Source organism: Pelecanus crispus, chromosome 1 (genome assembly GCF_030463565.1).
Source record: "Pelecanus crispus isolate bPelCri1 chromosome 1, bPelCri1.pri, whole genome shotgun sequence".
Taxonomy (NCBI): domain Eukaryota; kingdom Metazoa; phylum Chordata; class Aves; order Pelecaniformes; family Pelecanidae; genus Pelecanus; species Pelecanus crispus.
In genome coordinates this window covers 212474819-212499409 of record NC_134643.1, presented here as the reverse complement: position 1 = coordinate 212499409, position 24591 = coordinate 212474819, and the positions used below count along the sequence as shown (strand labels likewise).

The following is a 24591-nucleotide window of genomic DNA, read 5'->3' as shown; positions in this document are numbered from 1 at the left end:
AAAGTGTTAATTATATGTAAACTATTATATAATGTTATGCAAACTCTACATTAATGTTGAAAAAACTTAACATGTTAGGTTCACATATCGTACAAAGTAGCAATGATAAGGAAATTTAGAGATATTTGCAGGACATTTTTTCTATACACAGTTAATACATTAAAATTATTTCCATTTGATATTAAGAGAAAAAAAATGCTTTGAAAGGAACAAAAATACTTACAGAAATTTGCTAAAATTATTGGTGCTTACATTAAATAAGAAATTGCAAGCATTTTTAGGACACAGAATTGACAAGGTAAACTGCAATTGCTACGCCATGTGGTCAGGGTGACATTTTGGCACTTACCTGTTCTTTCCCTGAGTATTGACTATTAAATCAACAATATCTATGGACTTGGTCTCACTAAATATGATGGAGCAACATTTATTGAATCTGGTAAATTTGGATATAACAATGATTTTGCACATGCAAAATTTAATATTATCGCTTGAATTTATGAAATAATACAGACATTCTTAGCAAAAGCCATTTATCTTTCAAAAGGCTGTTCTACTTTCCAATTTTCTCTTTTCTCCTTATAACTTTCAGGCATTGCAATTACTGTTGGCTAGAATACTAAAAAATAAAAATTTGAATTGGTTCTCTGTGTACACTCATTCAGGGTTGGCATGTTTCAGATTTAAATACATACAGGTTTCAACAGGAAAAATGAGAATCTGTTCATATTTCCTCAATCATATTTAACATTAATTTCTTCTATGTTAATAAAAATCAATCAACATTATCTTTTAAGTTATCTTAATTTCATTACAGTAGCAAGACATACTCCAAATGTCACTGCATTGTAGGGAAGAGGAAGAGGAAGAAAGAGCCCTTCATTTCTAAGAGAACTTTTTTAATACAAGGATTGCATCCAAAATATTTCTGTTCATCTCCTTAATTAATTTCTTTGTGCTAGTTTGGAATCATCTTTGAGCATGCAAATATGCAGCATGTGCTTTAAGCAAAGTCAAAGTTATTAAAAACCTGAAATCTTCTTCTTTAATCCCTATTAATAAGTGTATAAATGCAGTGTTCTGATAATCCTCAAAAGAGGGTATTAGGGCACATAAATGTTGTAAGATGAAAGTTGCAATCATGACTTTCTTACACCGTACAAAACACCCTCGTGAACTACCTTGAACACAGATTTGCTGAATTTTAAACTGGTCCTTCATCCCTGTTTCAGCAAGCATCCTCTGCAGATCTAATGATCAGGAACATCCTCCTGATGCACGCTGGCAGATACGGCTGCAGGGTTCAGACCGCAGCGGACACCGTGTCAGATGAGACGGAGCTTCTTGTTAGGGGTGAGTATGCTCATAATGCCACCTGAAAGCAATCACCAGAATCTATTGTACCAGGGAATTTAACTATGTGGGCTTCAGGGACGTCTGTGCTATGCATTATTCTTCAGATTTTATACTACTGAAAACATTTGTGATTAACCTACTGTCTTTGAAAGCAGTTTCACCATAAACTGACCTGCAGACATGGCAACGAGAAACAAAAGACAGTTGGTTAATGGACGTACAGTCTTAAGAGAGGAAATAACACAAAAAGTATGCCAGATTAGTTAAAATGTAGACAATTAGCATTCACAAGCCTATGTAAGGTAGGTATGATGGGTTCTGTGCTTTTTTATATGATGTTTTACCTCTTACCTTATGGCCAAGCCATTCCCTCAGGTGTAATGGTTTAGGAATATTCATTCCCTTCTTATGAGGGACCATGCAGTGTTTTGTGAAATGATAGATATGCACAATGAACCAACACCACCACCCCCCGCCATATCATAGGGATTTGCTTTTTTCACATGGAATTGTGACCGCCAAATTTTTACTGCATCTTTAGGCTCAGTGCTGTAACCTGTTGAGTTGCTTTACCTGCCATTCAATGTTCCTGATCACGCACACGAACACAAAGTCATTGTCCTGCAGGATCCCAGATCCGATCTGGGACTCCAGTTAGCTTAGAGCGAAGCAGGGTGTTAGCACCATATGTGCATTCCCTCAAGCAGAGTATTCCTGCAATCTGCACTACTTCTGTGTGTGTGCACGCACATGTGTGTTCAGCGGCTGATGGGAGTTGAGGACTCACTGTCCACTTATTGGCATTACACCTAGTGAGTGCTGCTATGTCAAAATAGATGGATCCCTCTAGGTAGCACAGCTGGGTAGCCTCACTGTGGATTATACAATTTTTTAAAGAATAAATCAAGGTAGATATTTTATTAGTATTTGAAAAGCTCCAGATTAAAAAAAAAAAAAATTCAAAGCTATTTAGATATTATAATCTTTCAAAAATACTTATTCTGCCACATTCCACCACTTCTTTAGATTTGATATGTTCATATCCATCACTTTTAGGACAAATATATGCTTTAAATGATAAAGAAAGTTTCTGGCTGACTGCAGGGCTCTTCACATTTTGATAAAAGTAGCTGTTAAATATTTCCATAAAGTCACTTTAAGGACCGTCAGATTTCTATGAGCTATGGCACTATTGGGATGGTGGTATTCAGTTGTCTCAACACAGATATATAATGCCATTTTAGCTGCCTTATGAAATCTGAGTCATCCTTGCAGGTTACACAAGACCTTCTGTGTTACCTTTACCTCTCAGACAGGAGCTGGAGGCTTTATAGATAGGCAGGGAAATCTCAACTATAACGCCATTGAACTTACTAAGTGACAAAAATGTCTTAGCTTACTACTATATAGAACACTGCAGAATGGCTACGAAATTGGGTTTTAAGAATACCCATTATGTAAATGAGTTTATTGAATTCAATATAGAAAATAAATTCTTCTCTGAGGAAGAGGTTTGAGATTAAAAAACAAAGGGCATTGTAAGCAGTATCAGAATGTATGTATGTGGGTGTCTAATTACCATGCCACCTTGCTGATGAAATGAAAACTATGACTGCTTTATAACAGAATTTAAATTCAAATATACTTTGCTTACAATGTTCTTTTTTTCTTGTTTCTATGAGTGGATAATTACAGGATACAGTAAGACATTTTTACATCATTTTCACAAAATGCTTTATACTGTGTGACTGTTTTTGTCTGATGTAAAATTCAGTTTTCATGAAATTATAGGATATGGTTGGTTTGCTGAAGTAGTTAATTTCCTTAAGATATCTGTAAAACATATGCAAATGAGGGCAATAAGATCCTGCAATGCCAGTATTGCTTTCACCAAAAAATGTAGGATGGTTTTGTTTTGTATTGCAGAAAATGTTTAAAGCATATTCAGTGCAAAGTTGCTAATGATTACTCTTTTATAGTCCTCAGCATTTCAAAAATCCATAATATTTAGGGGAATCTAACTATCTCTCCTTATACTGTTACAGGCATTTAATTTTCATTTTAGTATCTCTAATTCTTTTTTCTCCACCTATCTCAGTTTATAGAGTGCACTCAGTGGTCTGCAGTTTGACACTGTCTGATGTTCCCAAATTGCAGCACCTTTCAAGCTTCTTTAGGTTTAGCTTTTGGAGATACTGGACATTGCTTAGGAGAAGAGACCAGCAGCAACAGATGTTTCAATAATATTTCAGTAAACTCTGAAGAATTCCACCAGACAGAGGAAGTCATCATCTATGAAGAAAACTCATTGCCACTCTGCAGTAAAGTCTGAAATACAAAGCTGAATTATTCTTTATTTCCAGTATACTTTCTAGGTAAAAAAATACAATTTTACTCATATTACAAAGCATCCTTGTGTTTTAAATGTTACAGCCGAGAGCCAAACTGAGATAGCAGAAGCTTTGTTATGAACTCTTAGAAGTACCAATACAAGCAAAGTTCCAGCACATCCTTGTTCTGACCTCTCTCTCTTCTTTTGCCTCTGCAGAAAATACCAGTCTTGAATGCTGATATCATACCAGCACACAACAGCATTTCAATCATTAGTTATATTGTAAGGTTCATCTGGTGTTTTTTAGTATATCACTGTAATTTTTACTCAAAACATCATTCTGCTTACACCATTTCTACAGGAAATCAATTGGACTTACTGAATAAATTAAATTAAAATTATCTAATTTTCCCTCCTTTAGATATTCATGAATATCAGAATTATTGCTATTAGCAAACTGCTTATATTTATACTGAATTATATATTCAACTGGTACATTATTTTTAAGTCAAAGGACAGTTTTCTAGAACTTTATTACAAGGGACTTGGAAAACAACTATACCTTGCTGCAGCCTCTTCAGATGAAGGACAGAGAAACAAACTCTTTGCAGACTCCTATTGCTCATAGCTGACATGCTGATCTTCAACAGACAGACATTCACCACTGCATTTTCAGGCAACTGCAATGTCTCTTATCATTTATTGTGGAGAAGGCATGGAGTACCCTGAAACCATATTTATCTTTTTTGAAACAATACTTGCTAGTTGCTGTATTGGAAGATCCCTTGAATATAGCTCAGGGAACTAATTGTGTCATTATTTTCGCCCTTGTTCTTCTTTGCCCTGCATTATACAGTAGAAGTTAAATTTCAAAAACGTCACCAATGAAAGACAATCTGAAAAACAGAGAATTAATAGTGGCAAATAAATATCAATTCTTTTGAGACCAATTACTTACAAGGAGGTAATTAATGGTGCAAGAAGATTTCTGAATTGACTATGTATGTATGTATGTGTATGTGTGTGTGAACAAAAGAAATTAAGACAGCAGCAAGTTTCTATTCTGCAACTTTCTACAGTGGTTTATAGACTTTTTTAAAAACCATTTTCAAACCATTTTCAATTCACTACATCACAGTTCTTGATTTAGGTAATTTGCAGTGAAATTCATGTCTAATGTTATTTCCATAATGACTTTTATCTAGTGAATCTCTTCCAGGAATACTTCAAGACTATATATGAAAAGGTATTGTAGACCACGTTTGGACAAAACAAGGTTCAAATTCTGTCAGCACCAACTACTCAAAACAAAACTTAAATACTTTTCTAAGTGCTTTGAAAATGTGATTAAATTATGTATATTAAAGTAAGAAATAAATTTTTAGTGTCCCTAGTAATTTCTCTGCTCCCAGAATGCTGTTTTTCCAGCCCAAGTTATTTATTTTTCCCCTTCTGTTTCATTGTTCTGATGCTACCAATAATGCAGATTTCATTAGGAAGAGATGTTCTGCTGGCAACTGGACCTGTCAGGCAGTACATTACCTTTCCAGTTTAAGTGTCTTGCATTTTAGTCTTGGAATGGATTATGAATGAGAAGTATTTCAGTAGTCTCATGCTAGTCAACAGTGACCTTCAGACAACTGCTGTTCTGATGTACCTGACATCATTTGTTTATATTCAGGTAGGCACTACCTAACTTGCAAAAGCATTTCCTTTCCAAAATACGGTTCTACAGAATTCTCTGCAATTCATCATCACAAGTTGTTCTTATTATTAGGTACCTGAAGAAATAAGTCATGATCTTTTATTCATCCATCTGTGATCCACCATCCCATCTAGATACACACCTTGAATCTGTCAAGTCCCCAGAGAGGTCCTTTACCCTCTGAGTATGGGAAGGATGAGAGCAAGGATTCAGCTCAAAGGCCAGGACTGATTTAAGGCAGAAAAAGCAATGCCAGCCACTTACAGCTTAGTTCAGTAACTGCAGTGCTCACCTACGAGGTAGCATATTTCTTTTTAGCTGCCTCAGAGCCAGCTTCAAAATCACCCTTGCCACTCCTCAAGAGCATGCCATACCTGCAGACAGTCGATTAGGTGGGATCAAGATGTGTTCAACCCCCTATCTGAGGCAAAGTAGCCAAGAACACAGAAATCATGAGACAAATGAATGAGAGCCTGACTGTGTAGGGCACAATTTAGGGTACCTCCAACAACCCAAATATTTGCTTCTTTCATTGAGTTGACTGCAGCCCAAAAAATGAACATAGTCCTCAGGGGAGTCACTGTCAAGAGCTTAAGCCAATACACTGAAGTGTGTTTTGGGAAAGGGAAAAGCTGCATAACAGGCATGCACCCTCTGCACCAGAGTTGCCCTGCAGCAGGACAATGAGGCAGGTAGTGATAAAGCCTTAAATACAGCTGCAAGATCTTCTGGAAGACAATCATCAGAGCCCGTAGCAGCAGAAGGCGGCATACAGGGCAGGCTGATACAGCTCAAGGACATCCAGAAGAGAAAACAGCTTTTCACATAAGGTAGTAACTGGCACCAGGCCCACACAAATGTGCTACTTCAGAGGACTCCCGAAACAGGAATTATGTAAGTCTGATGGTCAAAGAAATAGTTTTAGTGGAGTGAATGAATATAACAAAAATCACAGCTATGGACACCCAAGTCATTTCCTGATTTCACTTCATTTATGCCTCATGTTGTTTGTTCACCCAAGGAAAATATGTGCAGAATAGCTGTTTGCCATGCAAACAAGGAAGTTTACAGGAGAATATAGATATTCGCTACACAGTCAACAAATGTTTGCCCCAGCACATGAAGTCATCAGCCATTTAAGAAGCAGAAGTGATTTATGATTTTTATGAACGTCAATCCTGTTCTTGCCATCAGTCCAAGAATAGTTTTCCCACGTCGTGCTTTGTCTGGCTACCAGCCTTTATTTATCCACCCAGATCTTCAAATTTCAGTGAATATTAAGTAACAGAGAAGCAGAATATCAGAATGTTTCAGCTTGGCTGGTTTTCCATCCATCATTGGCATATCAGTAGTCAAGCTGTCTCTATCCTGGTTTCTCACAAAGAAGTGATTACCAAAGCAGAAGGCTCTAATACAGGATAAATATGCATGTCATGTTCTGACACTAATGATATGATCACAAACATGGTTACCAAACACCCGAGTACCAGCCAGGAGACTTGCATCTCACAGATGTCTCAGGTGATCTTGTAGCCAGCAATGTGTCAGGTTTCCTCAAGACAATGCCTGCTTGGTAAGTTAATTTGGTTTTTAAAGCCTGTCTTCCAAAAAGGGCTTATTATATTCTTATTTCCCCATTCTGTTGCAGAAATATGAAGCAATCTGTGCATTCATATTTTCATTACAAAGGATATCTTCATGATCCTGTGCTTGCACCATGTTTCACTGTAGAGACATTTAAAACACCAAACACTTCCATCATAAAAACAGTTGACACCTTGAAGGGGCTAAACTTTATTACCTTATGTTGGTCCAATCAACTACATTGAAAAGGTCAACAGTGTTTTTCACTTTGTGTTTATTTAATTCATCAGTACAAAATCTGTTACTGATAAATAGGGAGGTTTTTGAAGAACACCAGCAGAGCTCATAGCTAAGAAGGCTACTTCTTACATTCACTTTTGGCAAAAAGTATCCCTTTGCTCTTGAAACACACCATTTCTAATGCACTCATTTGAAACATTGCTTTGCCATAGGCTGCAATAAGGAAAAGCTTGAGTGAAAAATCTCCTAACAAACCCAGTTATTGTATATCCCTTGCTCTTTCTTCTGCAAGTTTGGAGGGTTGGCTTAGAAAAGCATCTGTACAGTTCAGCAAAGAAAAATAGTGGGGAGTTGGGGACATCACACAGGAGTCTAACATGCTTTCACAAAGATCAGTATTAGGCTCCCTATAGTCTGTTGAGAGTAGAGATCCCTTTTGCCTGCACTGAGGTGAGCAGTACTCCTGGTGCGGCAGCAGTTTCCAAGAACACCAGGACTCCCCAGATTAGAGGATCACTGCAAAATTCACCATGATAGGATTATAGGATGTGGATGGAGACAGTGCTTCAAAGATTTAGAATTGAGTGAGTGATTGTTCCTATATAAACCTCTATATTGTTAGCGATGATAGTGGCACCACAAACACCAATGTAGGTTATTTTTCATGGTTATCCCTTTCTTGCATCACATTTCTTTTTAGGATCATCATGACTGAGTTAGGAATACAAGGTTGTGAAGTTACAGGATTATTTTACATCTGTGAAAGATTCAGTGCCTAATCAATGGTACCAAGTCTCCAGTATTTTAATATTTATTTTATAATGAAAGCTTTTTATCATAATAAATTACTGGGTTCAGTAACTTTAAGTTGTCAAATAAGTTTCATCACTGAAGTCGTATTTGTAAATTACTCTTGCAAGGCTGGTTTACAATATATTATAACCAAAAGAGTAAGTAGCATTGATTGCAAACTAGTCAGACAGATGCTGGATGCTGCATAACACACTGCCTTACAACAATCTATAGAGCAGCCAGCTCATCTGCAAATGACCAAACTTTCTTTCAGATTGCTCCACTTACTTGTTCTAGGTACAGTGCAGCCTGATCTCTGGTTTTGCAAAAGAGCAAAGGGTACTAGTCCCAAAATGACTTATTCAATGTTTGACTTTCTGCAATATAAACAGTGTAAACTGTAACCTGTAGCACAGGTTGACAGTACAAGGTAAGTAAGTCTGGGAGAGCATAGTAAAGAAAAAGACCATTAGCTCTTTGCAAGGGAACTACAGTAATGCAGCAGCCAGGCAAGTTTGCACATTTTTTTTAATTTGGGGTGCTATCTAACAAAAAGTGCCATCTTCTGCTACAAAAAGAGGTCAAATAAATAAAATGCAGAGAAATTATTTCTGTATGTTTCCTTGTATTCATCAATGATCATGTAAAAAATTGTTTCAGCACATCTAGTAATTTTAATATTTTATATATTTATACCAAAATATTTTTATATTAAATATATATTATAAAATATTTTTTAGGAGAAACATAAAGATAAATAATTTATTGGTGTCAATTCTGTTACAAATAGACCTGCGCTCTCTAAGTATTAATACAATTAACTTTGTTTCCAGTACTCTCTCATTTGTATATACTTAAGGATTTTAGTAGGTTTAGATGACAGAAATTTTCCGGGTATTCTAGTAATAGTTTGTTCACTGTTGTTTGCTTTTATTATCCTTTTCAGCCTTACTGCTCAAAATGTGGTTTTTACTGTTATGGGTGTCAATAGATGTTGTGCTTTTCTAGAGGAAGAAAAAAGTAATGTCCAGTCTTCTTAATTCTCTGCATCAATGCTATACACTCTTGGAAACTTATTAGCACATACAAAACTAATTAAAATCCTTTGAACTATACAAATATTAGTACAACATTCGTGGCAGGAAGATGGCTTAAAAATAAGATGAAAATCAGCTTTCTTCTACAATGTATAACATGTATTGTAAGACCGTGCACTGAAAGCTAACCACATGCACTGTGCATGCCTACTGTAAGTAAAATGAGCTTTAAGATCAAACAGCTACCTGGAAGCTGTAGGATCTTGAAATGGAGCGGAGGGAAATCCTGTAGTCTGAAGGGATGAAAGCCTTTGTGACTACAAACTGTGGTTTAAGAGTACACATTCTGTGTACTAAAAATAAAAAAGAGGTTAAAGCTATTCATCTTGTAGACTGGCAAAACTACCAATCTAAGCAAGAAATCCACTCTTATGATATATTTTTTGAGAAGTAATGTTTCCTCTGAACTCCACTGACCTGGAGCAAATATAACACAGGAACTGCTGTTTAGGTTGACCACACTGCTCCTTTTAGTTGTGATATTGCCAATAAAACTTAAAGACAAGCACTTGGGTTTAAAGGCCATCAGACACAATATTATTAAATGGAACATAAACAAGGTCAGCAGATTCTTGCTGGTCCTTGAAATGACAGTTGAGCTGTAGCAAAGGCCAGGAAGATGCCCTAAGCACAGACCCCATTAATTGGACTCACAGAATATGTCCGTAATAGTAAACAGCTCCCTGAAGCCAATTGGGTACAGCAGAGTTCGCATCCACACAGCGACATTCCCGGTCCCCCTCCCCTCTCAAAACAGGATGGGCATGACAAACTGCCTGTTGGGATCTGCCCCAGCCCATGGTAATCCATTAACTGTGCGAACACATTGGCTGGGAAAAGTCATAATTGCACAGGTTTGAAATTATGATAGGGCCTGGCTGACAACATAATAGCACATAGGATCAGTGCCAGAGTTCAGATGTGTGCTTTGTCCCTTTTCAGTCTGTCAGTGTAGCTGAAACATTTACAATAATATTCTTTTAATATTAATATTCTTCTAATATTATTCTAATATTCTTCTTACAATAACATACTTCTAATATTAATATTAGAAGATAGTATATTACTATAGATGGAGCATCAGCCCTTTAACCCACAGATTCCAAACCAAAACACTTCCAGCAATCTGATCTTGTAACAGGACCTTTGTTATAATATCTTCAGTGGTGTGAAAGGGAAAGAGATTCATATCTTTAAAAGGGGGTTTTTTTGAGAGTTTAAAAAAACCTCCTTTGTTCTGTCCAAGTAACCTTTTTACAAATGTCAACTTAACTCGTATCTTTAACTTCAGTCAACAAAATTCCTAGAAACAATTATAACAATACAAATCAGATGTGGTGATGTTCAACAACTCAGTGCCTGAAAGAGACCCATGCAGTTCTGGGAGTGCTGGTGCCCACACGCTGTGATTGCAGAGAGAGAAGGAGGCAGCGTGGACCGGAATTGGGACAGCTGGCAACTGATGCCCTACAGTGCTAAAGGTAGTCAGTAGGACATGCCAATGTAGGAGGCATGCCTAAAACTCAGTTTCTTATTCTATTTGGGACCTGCTAGCTATGTCATTCACGATGCAATTCTTAGGCTACTGGTGCTTTTCCTCCTAAGATGAAATTTCAGTTCATGTTCCCTGCACAGTCCATACATTTTGTGTCAAGTCACAACTGCCACTACACAAAGATCCAGCTCAGAGGGTCTGAACTGCAGTCTGGCATCTGAGCTCACAACGTTCAGCAGCTCTCAAGGTTGTCTTGCCCAAATCCCTTATTTTTAGGTTTGTACAAGACAGACAAGTCATCAGGCCAAAGGAGCACAAAATTACATATGTACCACCAATGGCATTCTCAGATGGGACATCAGGGATTTGTCCTGACCCTCATCCCTGGAATGAGTTAAGACTATTTGAGTTGGAAAATCAATGTCTGTCTTACCTTCCAACCCTGATTCTAACTTCCCTATCTGTCCTGCCACTGGTTGCGGTATAACCTCTCCATCTGCCTAGGGCTCTTACGTAGCTAGCTTACAGAAACCACTTGGGTACACATGTGGAGGAAATGGGGATACGGATGTATCCAATAAAGCCATGGTACCTATTGCATTCAAACTTATATACATCTTATATACATATATATATATACACATATACACAAAATATACATCAAACTTTCTTTCTCTCCATCCTCTTGTTCCCCACCATGTGCAAACACTTCATCTGCCATAGGTGGGCACAGCAAAAGAGACTTACACTACAAGAAACAGTCAAGCTCCTGTTTTCCTAAGCACCTTTACATAATTCTGTATTTACTGCCTCTTTCTTTTCCTCTTTTTCTTGACCTCTCATCTTCTTGATGACAAGCCAGTACACCGTGTCATTCAGAAAGCAAAATATTCAGGTCAAGAAATCTGTGTTCATGAACTGCTATGTTTCAGGCTTCTTAGTTGTTTGGTAAAAGTAAAATTATCCTGGTCAGGCTGCACTGGAATAAAGCAGCACACATTCTGGGGTACAGGGAAAGGGCACTGCCTCACTGAATGACTGCAGCTATTATTGCTAATAGTCTTTCAATAACTCTCACATTAACATTGTACCATGGCAAGTAATCTAAAGGACCTCTCAGGATGATCATTCCAACAATAAAAAGACACATAAAACAAGTTTGCCAAAATGCAGTCACGCATGTCCTGAAATGAAGTATCAATCTGTGGAACTGCGCTGAAAAAAGATAACTGACTAATATCCTTGACGCTGGGTTTCCAGTGCTTCTAGAGCTGCATAAGAGCCTATCGCAGTCCCAAATGTCTTCTCTATGAAGGTCGACTGCACTGTAATGCATTTATGACCAGTCATTTTCTGTGTAGTTTCCAGAGAAGCGTTTGAGTGGACCGTGCATTTTTTCCTCAATTGGTTATTCTCAACTAAAAAATTGTTTTAGAGATCCTGAACAATAACACAGCCCTTGGGAGAAAAGCTTCTCTGCATTAGCCATCCGGCTGACACCATGAATTATTACATTCAAGCATAAAATTTAATGAGATTTCTACAAAAATGAGTGACATCTGCATAGCACTCAGGTCCTGGCTAACTGTCATACATTTTTCATCACTGAGGCTTTTGTCCTTTATTAATCCGCTTTCAAGAATCCCCGCTGTTGGAAATGGAGATGCTTTTTAGCAGTCATCCTGCAGACTGTGTAAGAGCACATATCTCAGAAAGCATAATGACACATTGTCATGACTAGGAATGCATTTAAAAGGTTTAAAAAACATGAGAGAACTCCGACAACAAAATATATTGAGAATTTAGCAGGAGACATCTGCATAAATATTTTTTACATATTTTTATATAAGCAAGGCGCTTGTTCTTTTGCCTATAATACAGTGGCTAGAAACTCTTTAACAGCATTTGGTGTGCATGGGAGAAATATTGTCATAGAGGAAAAGTACCAAAATATTTCCCTATAATTTTGTTTGTGCTTGGGACCATGATATAATTCTGAGCCTAGGGCTCCAACTCAGTAAAAGCATATGATTGTATCAAGACCCCAGCTTTCCTTTAAACTTTCCCTCATGGCTACAAATAAAAATTTCACTAGTATTTTCCTACATCAACAGATAGCCTGAAACAATAGATGATGGAGATTGAAGATCACCCTATTATTAAATTAGCCCCAAGACTTGCTATTCTGAGACAAAGGCCTGACCTGGTGCTTCCCATCAAAGAACAGCAAACACTTGGCAGGAAGGCAGGAGTGCAGAGGACACATCTTTCTGCCATGTATTCTCCCAGGAAGAAAAGCAAGACCTTTCAACTGCAAATGAAGGTGGAACTCCAGAAGGCCAAGAGCCAGAAGGTGTCCAAGGGGGTCGCCATCTTATCCCTGCACTGTTTGTGACTCAATGAAAGTGTCTGACTGAAAGTGACTGACAGCAGTGAAGTCAAACCTGCTGAGTAGGCAGAGCAAAGGAAGAGGAGAGACCCCCAACACTGAAGCTGCTCACCACCCATGGAAGTGTAAAACCTTGTACTTCCTATAGCCCAGAGCTGTACCCTGGGCTCCTGTGAAGAGGACTGCAGTGTGTTGTGGAGACAATCTTCTTCCATCATACATTCATAATACTAAACTTTACTGAATTCCTTCCATTTCTGGAACTGAAGGAATTGAATCCCCAGAATTTCAAACATTCATTTGTCTTTTTTTGTTGCTATTATTTCTAAATGCCATATAGTTCCAACATTTTAATGTCAATTAGTTGCTTGTAGATCATTGCCAAGCAGAGGCAAGTGAATAGCATAAATTGCTTTCTCATTTAAAAGATTCAATGGTTTTTTCACTTTGAAACTATTGAGCCCAACTATTATAAAACTCTGATCATACTGTTGTCATAGTTCGTGTAAACATGTTTTTGTTGAAGGCATATCAGAGGAAATATAAAGCTGTTTGCAGCTGCAACTAAAAATATTTCAGTTAATGTTTTTTTTTAGCCCAGCAACTAAAAATATTTGTTAGTGTGTTTTTTTAGCCTTTGATATTCAGATAAATTTGTTTCTACTCATGGACTAAGGATTTTAGCCAGCAAAAGATTTGATTGCATGAAGTAGCACTAAAATATAATAATGCTGAGCTCACTAATGCAGAGATCCTGGCTACAACTGCTACTTCAGATGGAGGCATCAGACCCGAATGTTTGCCACCCTGATCCTCAGGTGCTGAGCTCTGACAGTTCAGCCAGTGGGACCACACCATTCACCACAGCTCATGGGAATGGAGATACGCAAAGGACTTGCTCCGCTACAGCTCGTGATAAATGCAAACAGCATTGGGCTCCCACAAAAATGTAGCAGCAATTACTTTCTATTAATACAGTTGTTTCCATCATCACCCTTCCTGCAGTTTCATTTTAGGAGAAAGTGTCTGGTAGTGCATTTCTCATTCCACAGTCCTCCATCTGTGTAGGAGCAGAAGCAAAATTTCAGCCTTCAACAACAGGAGGATGGAAAAGAATCAGAAGGGTCTTGGATGCGAAGAAAATCCAAATTTGTCATAAATAATTATAGCTATTAATAATATTAATATTTTACAGAAGCATTAAGTCCTGTCCTTCAGGACTTATATAAGATTTTAAGTATAAGAACCCACAAGAGTGATATTTATTCTGCATTTACCCATCACAGAGATGCACATTTTCCCCTAAACGTCTGGTTACAACAACTGTGGAAGAGAATCCTGAACCAGGATAACCTTGCTTCCAATTTAGTTTGGCAAGTGCAAATGGACAATGTCTTCATACACCAGTAATATCACTATCAGGAAGAATTAAAGAAGAAAATTGGGGGTGAGAGTGGGACGTTATAGCCACGTTTTTCTTCACAAAGTCATGTTTGCTACCAGAGACCTCACTTATTGGATCAGCCACATGGCATATACAAAAGATTAGCATATTGTCATTTGGTACAGATAAGTGGAATAAATAATCCTTTCACTTCTCAAGTGAGAAGTTGTGGGGGTTTTGTTTGTTTTTAATGGAACCATAGTAATTATCAACCTTCAAAATATTTGGGTTTGGGGTTTGTTTTGTTTTAATAGCTTTCAATCAAAGAGTTAATGGACTTTCAGCAAGATAGTAATCCAGGCAGTTTCCCTGAACGAGTGAATTTGAGAAAAAGGATGAATGCTGTATTCTTGATTCAGTTATTAGTAATATTATTGTTCTTCAAGAAGCACATCCACCTGTGCTTCATTTTGCTCACTATTTGTCTTTCCTCCTGACAAATCTCACACAAAGAGAAGATGTGACTGTGACTGTTCAGTCTAGCCTGGATGCTTCTTAAAGTTGCTCTTTTTTTCCTTTAATTTCAGGTTCAGAACAATTATAACAGAGGATTTTTTTTTTTTAATCTGTTTCTATTTCTAGTTCTTCTGTTGTCACTCTGACACGTTAATTGATACTCACCCACGCAGCATTTAGAGAGTAGAAACGATCATAATTTACCAGCAGAAATCATGGAAATGTGGTATCTCCATGACGTAGTAGTGTGCATTTTAACCCTTGTATTTCATGGATATTGAACACCACCGGGTCCCTACAGAATGCGTCTCCTGTATTATTGCTGCTCATCCGTGATGATGGTGTGGTCTGTTTGATTATTCCACTTTATTTCTAGGTCCTCCTGGTCCCCCAGGGGTTGTAATAGTGGAGGAAATTACAGACACCACAGCAACACTCTCCTGGAGTCCTGGGGCAGACAATCACAGCCCTATCTCCCTCTACAACCTGCAAGCACGCAGTCCATTTTCTCTTGGCTGGCAGACCGTAAAAACAGGTGAGAAAAACTTTCAAGCAGCACAAGTAGACTGTTCAAAACTCCTGCTCATCACAATGATAACAACCGGCAACTGCAGGAACAGATACTCTTAAGAGAACAATGATAAATTAAAAGCACTGATTTTTTTTTCTTTTTTCATTCCTTTCACGTTACTTAGCAACAGCTCTGAAAGGACAACACAAAGACACCTGCCATGATGCATCTGTGAATAAGCAGAAAGCTCTCCCCTATATCCTTCAATCTATGTCTTTTCAGGAGTACCACAGTACCAAAAACCTAACTGTGATTTCTGACGTATTAGATCCTTGACGTCTATCATTTCTAATGGCCGTATTGTATCACAAAGTCCACTTGCCATTGAGACACTGCATGTGATCCTCAGATTTCTGAGTGACCTACAAATTTCTTTACTGTCTGCAGTTCCAGATGTGATAAGTGGTGACATGGAGTCTGCTATGGCTGTCGAACTGAACCCTTGGGTGGAGTATGAGTTCAGAGTTGTAGCTACCAACAAAATTGGGACCGGAGACCCAAGTGCACCATCACGAGTGATCAGAACCAATGAAGCAGGTAAGAAGGGGATAAAAAGGTTAATTTTCCAGGACTACCAGAAATGAGAATTATTTTAATATAATAACTGTCACGGTTTAACCCCAGTCGGCAACTAAGCACCACACAGCTGCTCGCTCACCCTCCCCCCCTCAATGGGATGGGGAAGAGAATCAGGGAAAATAAAAGTAAAACCCATGGGTTGAGATAAAGGCAGTTTAATAGGACAGCAGAGGAAGAGAAAATAATATAATAATAATAACAATAAAATAATATACAAAGCAAGTGATGCACAATGCAATTGCTCACCACCTGCTGACCAATGCCCAGCCAGTTCCCAAGCAGCGATCACTGCCCCCGGCCAACCCCCCCCCAGTTTCTATACTGAGCATGCCATCATATGGTATGGAATAGCCCTTTGGTCAGTTTGGATCAACTATTCTGGCTGTGCCCCCTCCCAGCTTCTTGTGCACCTGGCGGAGCATGGGAAGCTGAAAAGTCCTTGACTGGCATAAGCAGTACTCAGCAACAACTAAAACATGAGTGTGTTATCAGCATTCTTCTCCTACTAAATCCAAAACACAGCACTGCCTGCTACTAGGAAGAAAATGAACTCTATCCCAGCCAAAACCAGGACAATAATAGAACTATTGTGTTTTCCCTGGTACACATCTGTGTGTTTAGTCATCACCTTTCCAGGGTGATATTCTTTGTAAGTTTGGTTTAATTACAGGAATATCGTTTAATTTACAGAAATTTCAAAGAAACCCATTCCCTGCTGTCTTACTCATCTGGGCTGCCTTACTCTTCATCTTACACTTAAACCATTGCTACCTGCCCTCTGGCAGGCTTCCACTGCTCTTCGATTGTAGGCTGCTTCTCAGTCTCTTCACACAACTGCTCCCAAGCAGCCTCTCCCCCTTTATTCTTCATAACTAAGAGATATCTCTTTATAAGAAAGAGACAGAGGTAGGATTTGAACAAAGCCTCAGAAGACAACTGCATCTCAGAACACTTTCAGATTATTTTTCAGATTATTCTTCCTTCTGCTTTGTTATTTAGGAGGCCTAGAGGATTTTCGTTTTGTTTTGATGTTTCTTCAGCTGAATAATTTGTAAGTAGTTCATTAATCACACAGAATAGAGGAGTGCCAAATTCAAAGATTCAAAGAATTTGAAAGTATAACTGATATTGTAGTTGTAAATATTCTGGATGAGTACAGCAATTGTGTTACACTCTGTCTTCTCATTAAGGGACATCCCTTTTCAGTATTCCTTTGCACAATAATTGCAACTTTACCTCTGTAAAAATGAAATGATAAATCATAATAATGATCAGTAAGAAAAAAAATTGTGGGACAGACAAAGTATGCAGTGTGTGGTGTATTTTCACCTAGTAATTGGTATTCATTTCTGGGTTATCCTCCACTATTGCTGCCATCAGAAGAACAGAGTCTTTAACTCAAGTAGCAATGATCTATACTCCAGTACATGGGGGTCCTCCTGATAAACAGTGCTGTAGCTGATAATAATGCAGGTCTTCTTGAATAATAAATCAGTAACATATTCATTCAAATAAGAAAAAGGCCACACTGGATGTTTACTTGCACTTTCAGCTTCACAGTTAGGAACACCTTTTTGCTACCAGAGTTACAGCTGCACAAATGTCATGTTAGAAGGAAGTGTTTTGTAGCACGACATTGAAATCCAGACAGGTGCCAGTAAAACAGCTTAACAGCCTTCAGAGAAATTGAAGCTGAATTTATTTGGTGTGCCTGGTTAACACAGCATGGTACAGAAGTCTGTTGTCATCGCCTCAATTTCAAAAGACCTTTCTTTAAGAAAAAGTTTGGTTTCTGTTTCAGTTCTGAACATTTGGGGTTTGTTGTTTTTTTTTAATAAAAATGATAGATGCAGTCTCATTTTTTTATTCTATAGAGGGAGTGAGTAGACAGGAGTTACAATATGATATAACTTCCCAATTTGTTAGAACCTGCAAAGAGTTGTAAATTCGGAACAACATAAGAATGGGTTCTGCTTTTTTAAACAAAAAAACAATCAGACCAAAAAAAACCCCATTATACAAATAATTCTTTGCAAAATAGCATGCTGCTTATAATTTTTGTGGCACTCTTGAAATGCCAGAGGCTTCATGATCTGCTTCACTCAGGCAGCCACTTTTTCCTGGTCTCCAGATATTCCTGAAACCTGTTTAGCTCTGTCCTCCAACATGGCTCTTGCAGTGATTGTGTGAATTATCACCCTTGGTATAGTTTTCAGATGCCAAAGTCAAAGAAGCAGGAAAGCTAGTAATAGTTTTCATTGGGTTTCATATACAATTTTCGAAATCAGCACATTAATATCTGTCTTAGTGTATCACCCAGTGATTATTCTTTTTCAGAATCTCTGTAATACTGATTTTTTATCTGAAAGCTTCAAGCTAAAATCTCTATTAACATGGGTTCCAGTTCTAATATCATAGATCTCAATTCTTAAAAGACATGCATGTGAAAGGACATTATATTTCAGAAAGAACATGGCCTCAACCTCTCTACTCATGACCCAGGCAGAGCAATCTGGCTATTTGCAGTGACATTAGATGTGCCCTACAAGTGAAAACAGGCAAGCTGCCCCTGCACTGGGTAAAACTCCAGAAATATCAGTCTCCCTGCAGAGAAGGTGACTGCGGCTCATGCTCAGATGACAGCTGAGATCCACAAGGCTGAATGATAGCTGTGTAGACAATCCACAAAGGTAGCAAATGTGTGATTCTGCTTCCATTATTTTATACTTAAATGGAAATCGGCATCTGCAATTTAATGGTACAAGCTAATTTGACTGGAGACTAAAGTCCTTTTCTCTCCCCACACCTCTCTCATTTTATCACTTCTTCCCCAAGATAGTAACAACATTTTATATTGGTCCATTATCTAAAAATACCCATGGAAGCAACACTTGGGGTGGTGTAAGGAAATCAACAGAATAACAAACAGGTTTTCACTTGCTTTAATTTTCTAATTAAACCCTAATCTTATTACTTAGTTCATATTTAGTTAACATGATTGCTCTTCATAGCTACTTTCATTGGAATGGATAATACTGCAATTTTCTGGCACATCTAACTTATAGCCAGCTGCTGCATTTCTGTCAGTTCTAGCCTTGATACATATTTTACAGGTCCACAAGGTGAAAAGAGCCAATAACATGAATTTTAACATGTCTGGCATTCCACTAAGGCAGTCGGGCATTCGAAGCCTGGGGGCAAAGCATCAATTACATTATCTATTCATGGAGAAACATGGGGGGAGAGAAATTGAGTAGAATCAAAGTTTAACCTGCTAATCATGCATGCAAACTTGATTTTATGAGGTAACAATGTAATGCACTCTATTAGTAGCAGATTGTACACAGGCTTTATTTTTAACAACTCCTTATTTTCCATTAAGTCACCCTTATTCTCAGCTGGAATTTCTTCATAGCATAACAAGAAATGCCTCTGTCCCAGGAAAAAAGTTACCTGTTTTAGACTGGCTTTCTTTTTGGGGTTTTTGTTGTTGTTGTTGTTGTTGTTGTTGGAGGTGGTATTTTATTTGTTTGTGACCTGTATAAAAGAATTTTCAGCTTTTCTCATTATCATAACTATTTTTGCTCTAGGAAAAATGAATAATCTGCTCTATCTGTGACATTTGGAGGCAATTACCTGGGCTCCTAAAGCCTTGGTAGACAATGTGCTTTTCCATAGGGAAAAACAAAAGGAGAAGAGAAAGTAGACAGTAATCATTGGCTGCATGGGTATATTTAGAACAAATAGAATCATAGAATAGAATCATAGAATCGTTTAGGTTGGAAACGACCTTTAAGATCATCCAGTCCAACCATTAACCTACATTACCAAGTCCACGCTAAACCAATCAAGGGTAGACTAGACTAAACCATGTCCCAAAGTGACACATCTACACTTCCAGGGATGGGGACTCCACCATCTCTCTGGGCAGACTGTTCCAATGCTTGACTAGCCTTTCCGTGAAGAAATTTTTCCTAATATCCAACCTAAACCTCCCCTGGCGCAGCTTGAGCCCATAGGCTACAAACACATAATATTGTAGGCTCAAACTAAATATGTGGTATATATTGACAAAGAATCCAAATGTGTGTGCTACTAAAACACTGAGTCCCGCAGCCATGCATGACACTATTATCAGTGAATAGAAATGAATTCTATCTCCTGTTAAACTACAAATATTAACTACAAATAAATAAACTACAAATATTAAAAATACAGAGGAAAAGAGAACAGAAATGCAGATCCTGAGACCAGTTGGGGCATCCTTGTTTTCCAATAGTTGAATGCAGTGTATCATCCACTTTCTGAGATGCTGGCACATTTTAACATTTCATTCCTGAACAGATGAGATGTGAAATGTTTTCCTGAGAGGGCGAGAACTTGAGGGCTGGCCTTTCACAGTGAAAGGGTTTTCACTTAACATCCCTCTGTTTCCCATCTATGTACTGCGGGGGAGGGGGGGCAGGAACAACTGAGAAGAAAAAGCTGCTGAATGAGTTGTTGCTTTGGTCCTCACATTAGGAAGTTCTGTCAAGCTGGCAACAAATCCTTTTACCCCCACCCATACCTTTTCCACAGCTAAGAAGAGCTGGTTTTCAAACTACATCTGTATCTTAAACAATATAAAAAGCTCTAAAAAGAAAAAAAAAACAAACCTGCAACCGTACCTTGAGCAGACATTTTCTTAAGGGCTAAAGACAAGTTTAATAATTCATCTCCCCAAAAAGTGTAGCAATATCAACATTTTTGTTTCATTTTGCCTTATTTGACAAGATGTTTCAGAATTTATACAAAAAACATCCTTATGGAAAATATCTGCATGAATACAGGATTCAAGCAGAATAAGAAAGACCTTGTAATTAAACTATAGAATTGGGATTTGGGAAATCTGGACTCAGTTGCTTACCAGAAATCTCTCTGTAAATTTGGGCAGCTCATTTCTTACTCTAAAAACAGGAGGCTAGTAAGGGTCTTGCTTCTCTTTGCCTTCCCTCTATCTTACTTTTTCAGATGGCAAAATTGAGGGATAGGGACTAAACCTAAGTACATGTTTCTACAGTAGTACTATAATCAGTTATAATCTTGGCTGCTAAATGCTTTTGTTCTGCACAAAAATTAAGACGCTACAAAATTAAGAATCTGTCATTTCTCTTCGCAATAAACAAAGCACACAAAATTAAAAAAAGCCACTCAACATTTTCTTGAAAAAAACAAGACAAACATAAATGCTTTAAAATTATTAATTATTCATTCAATAATATTTTATTTAATTTCTTTAGAAGATTGGAATCTTAAAAAGAGGATGAACTGTTTTTCAAGTATTTTCAGTTTTTCCAGGTTCAATGTAACATTTTATTTTCCTTTCTATAAGGAAAGGAATCTAGATCTAGAGCAGTTTAAAAGACTTTTTTCAGTTCACTCACTGAAGTAAAAATGGGCAGAAAAAACCTGATTTTAAACAAAATGTAGAGGATCTTTATTTTCTTTAGCAAATTAGAAGTAAAATAATAATTTTGAATAAAAATTAAAAATCTGTCAACTCAAAAGAAAATATGCTCATTTGTCTTTCCAGTTTTAATTTTTCTATTTTTAAACAAAACTGAAGTAAAATTTAAATTATACCTCTTTTTAAAACACAAACTGCTATGTTTCATTTGTTATAATGTCAAAATGAAATATTTAATAATTGTCAATATTTTGCCCAAAAGTGAGTACCCAAAATCTTTGAATGGAGTCATCTTTACAGCCTACCAGAATCCACAGTTTTCATTAAAAAAAAACAACCAAACAAACAAAAAAACACACACCCCCCAAAAAAAAACCCAGAAAATCGATCAGACATGCAGAGAGAAGAGAGAGGAATTTTTAAAACTCTCAACCAAAAACCTTATTTAAGCACCCTAAAGCACAGAGCACTTTTCAAAATGTTGGACACAGTGGAACTCTGGAAGGAAAGCTAACATCTACCCCAAATGTTCATGGTTTCATAGCTATGGTATTACCTACCACTTCCAAAAGCTTCCCCAAACTTCACATTTAAATACAGATTTAAAATAGATAGGTGGCATTGTCAGCACTTTTCAGCACTTTATAACCACTGCTCCCATGCACAAAGCCCTCAGCAACATCAGTTCTGTGCATACATTTTGTCCTAAACAAAAAACACTGCTTTTCATGTATATTTAGCTTGTAATGATAAGATACACATAAATTATTAAACATTTGGCCTCATATATAAGCTTTACCTTTCCATATCACCTTTTTTTCATTAGTATTTTAAGCATATTGTCAAATGCTTCATAGGGCTGCTGATGGCTACATTCTTCATGCCTGTTCTTAGAGAAAATGTTAAAGGTTTTTTTGTTTGGTTTAGGGGAGGTAAGTTTTTATAGTGTTTAATTTCATTTTTCATTTTCAGCATATCACAGTACTTTAATGAAAATGGAAAACAATAAGAAACAAATCCTGCTGTTGCTGCTCAAATCAAATTCCTGGCAAAGTCTTTTCAAGATTTCTGTTTGTTTGCCTTGAGTGGAGGTTTCAACATCAACGTGTGCCAGCATACACCCATTATTTACTGTGACCCACATCTAGTCACCGTGTCTTTCAGAACATGTTTTTTAGTACTATTTGTTGTTGTTCACATTACCAGAACGACAGACACACCTGTTTTTTTAACTCCCAACCTTACCAGTGGCTGGAGAAATAAAAGAAGAGTTGACCTGATGCCAAAGAGCTTACATTCTAAGAATAAACCAGGAGACAAGTGAGAATCGGTAGCTGGCAAAGGAGCTAATGAGAAGGTTTTGATCAGAATACAGACTTATGATCAAGCTAAGCATAGTCATATTTTATGATCCTAAGGACCAGTGTTAAGCCAAGGAGTGATTCATTTTCCAGTAGGTGATATTCTCTCATCTTCTTGTTAAATGACACGTATTAACACAGCAAAGAGCTTTGCTACTAGTTGGGGTGTATTTATTCAAAATAAACAATACTGAATTTATAAACTTTGATAAACACTAAAGAAAAGAAGTCCTAATGTCCTTGTCCCCCAGGCACATGGATCCTGTGTCTGGGAGCCACGTCTAGTTGTCATACTTGTGTATTTGGTGCAAGTGCATCTCCATCAGTGTCACTGCCGAGAATTAACAAGTTAAAGATTGGGAAGTCACTAATTGCATGGCAATAAACTTAGACTATGACTGAGTAAATTCAGATATAACACTAATATAAAGGTGATGCTGCTGAAAGGATTGCTAATATATAACCTCGGTGCCTGGCAAAAAATGTTTTCTTTTATCAGCTTTCTTCACTTAACAGTTACTCATTTCAAAATGTCCCACTCTAGCTGTGTATGCTCTGTTTTGGTGCAGTGCAAAGGAAATGTATTCCTTTGACACAATTATTGTTTTAATGGTTAGTCATTTGAGAGAGTTTCACAATGTGAACATACATTTTAGTTTGGTGCAAAAGAAATTAATCGTTTTGACAGCTTTTAATGTTTATTAATTTAAATAGGGCTTCAGTCTGCAAAGCTGTTAACAAGAAAACTCCAGAAAGAGGACACTGCTGGTTAAATAAGTCTATCATGCTGGATGTTTCAAAGGAGTACAGCATACTCTCTCATGACTAACGTGGCACCTACATAAAAACTTCATTTATTTTTATAAATTAACCAAAGAAAATCTTAGAAAGGCAAGAGAACAATGGGTGCTAAACAAGGTTTAAATATGCTCCATTAGAGATGGAATTGTAATTTTTGCATGTTAATTAACTGGGAGGTGATTCTTCATCTGCAACTTTTCACTGTAGAACACTGATTGTTTTTATTATTTCTTTTTGTGAGTTTTGTTTGTTTGTTTGTTTTTTAACCAGAGAGCAATTCCTCACCATTCAGTATTGTATAATTCTGTTTCTGAAAGGAAAATTTGAGTAACTTTTTTGCCATGTAAAGATTAGGTCTTAGTTTAAACAAGTTCGTGTCTCCAGTCAGTAGAGTCTAAACAATCCTCCCCATTGTTTAGACAGTTATCTTTGGATGGGATGAACCACCCCAAAATTCTGCATTCACTGGAGAAGGAGCCTGGACTACAAGCTCAGCCTGGATATCTGGTTTCCCACTAGCTCAAGTTAAACTGCAAAGCAATTAGATCATCTGATTATACAGAAGTCAGCTTTCAGCAGAGAGTAACTATGAAAGGTACCATTTAGCATGTGTGTAGGGGGAAGGAAGGAAGGAAGGAAGGAAGGAAGGAAGGAAGGAAGGAAGGAAGGAAGGAAGGAAGGAAGGAAGGAAGGAAGGAAGGAAGGAAGGAGGGAAGGAAGGAAGGAAGGAAGGAAGGAAGGAAGGGAGGGAGGGAGGGAGGGAGGGAGGGAAAAGTCAAAGACATCATGTTTGCCAGATGAACCCAGCTTTATTGGACAGAGATGTTTCACACATTAGAAATATCCCCTATCAGTCTGGTAAGAACCACAGATAAAAGGGCTCTTACCTCATATCCAACAGTGTACATCAGAAGCAATTTATAAGCTTTGTGGATTTTGCATC

General features: G+C 37.5%; 1 protein-coding gene across 1 annotated transcript in view; it reads left to right on the top strand.

The window, feature by feature from the left end:
- Positions 1 to 24591, top strand: part of CNTN5 (contactin 5) — a 286998-nt gene that overhangs the window by 234402 nt on the left and 28005 nt on the right. The window contains exons 14-16 of the mRNA XM_075720796.1: positions 1233 to 1353; positions 15267 to 15425; positions 15849 to 15998. Coding sequence (XP_075576911.1) covers positions 1233 to 1353; positions 15267 to 15425; positions 15849 to 15998 — 430 coding nt within the window. The remainder of the gene's footprint in view (positions 1 to 1232; positions 1354 to 15266; positions 15426 to 15848; positions 15999 to 24591) is intronic.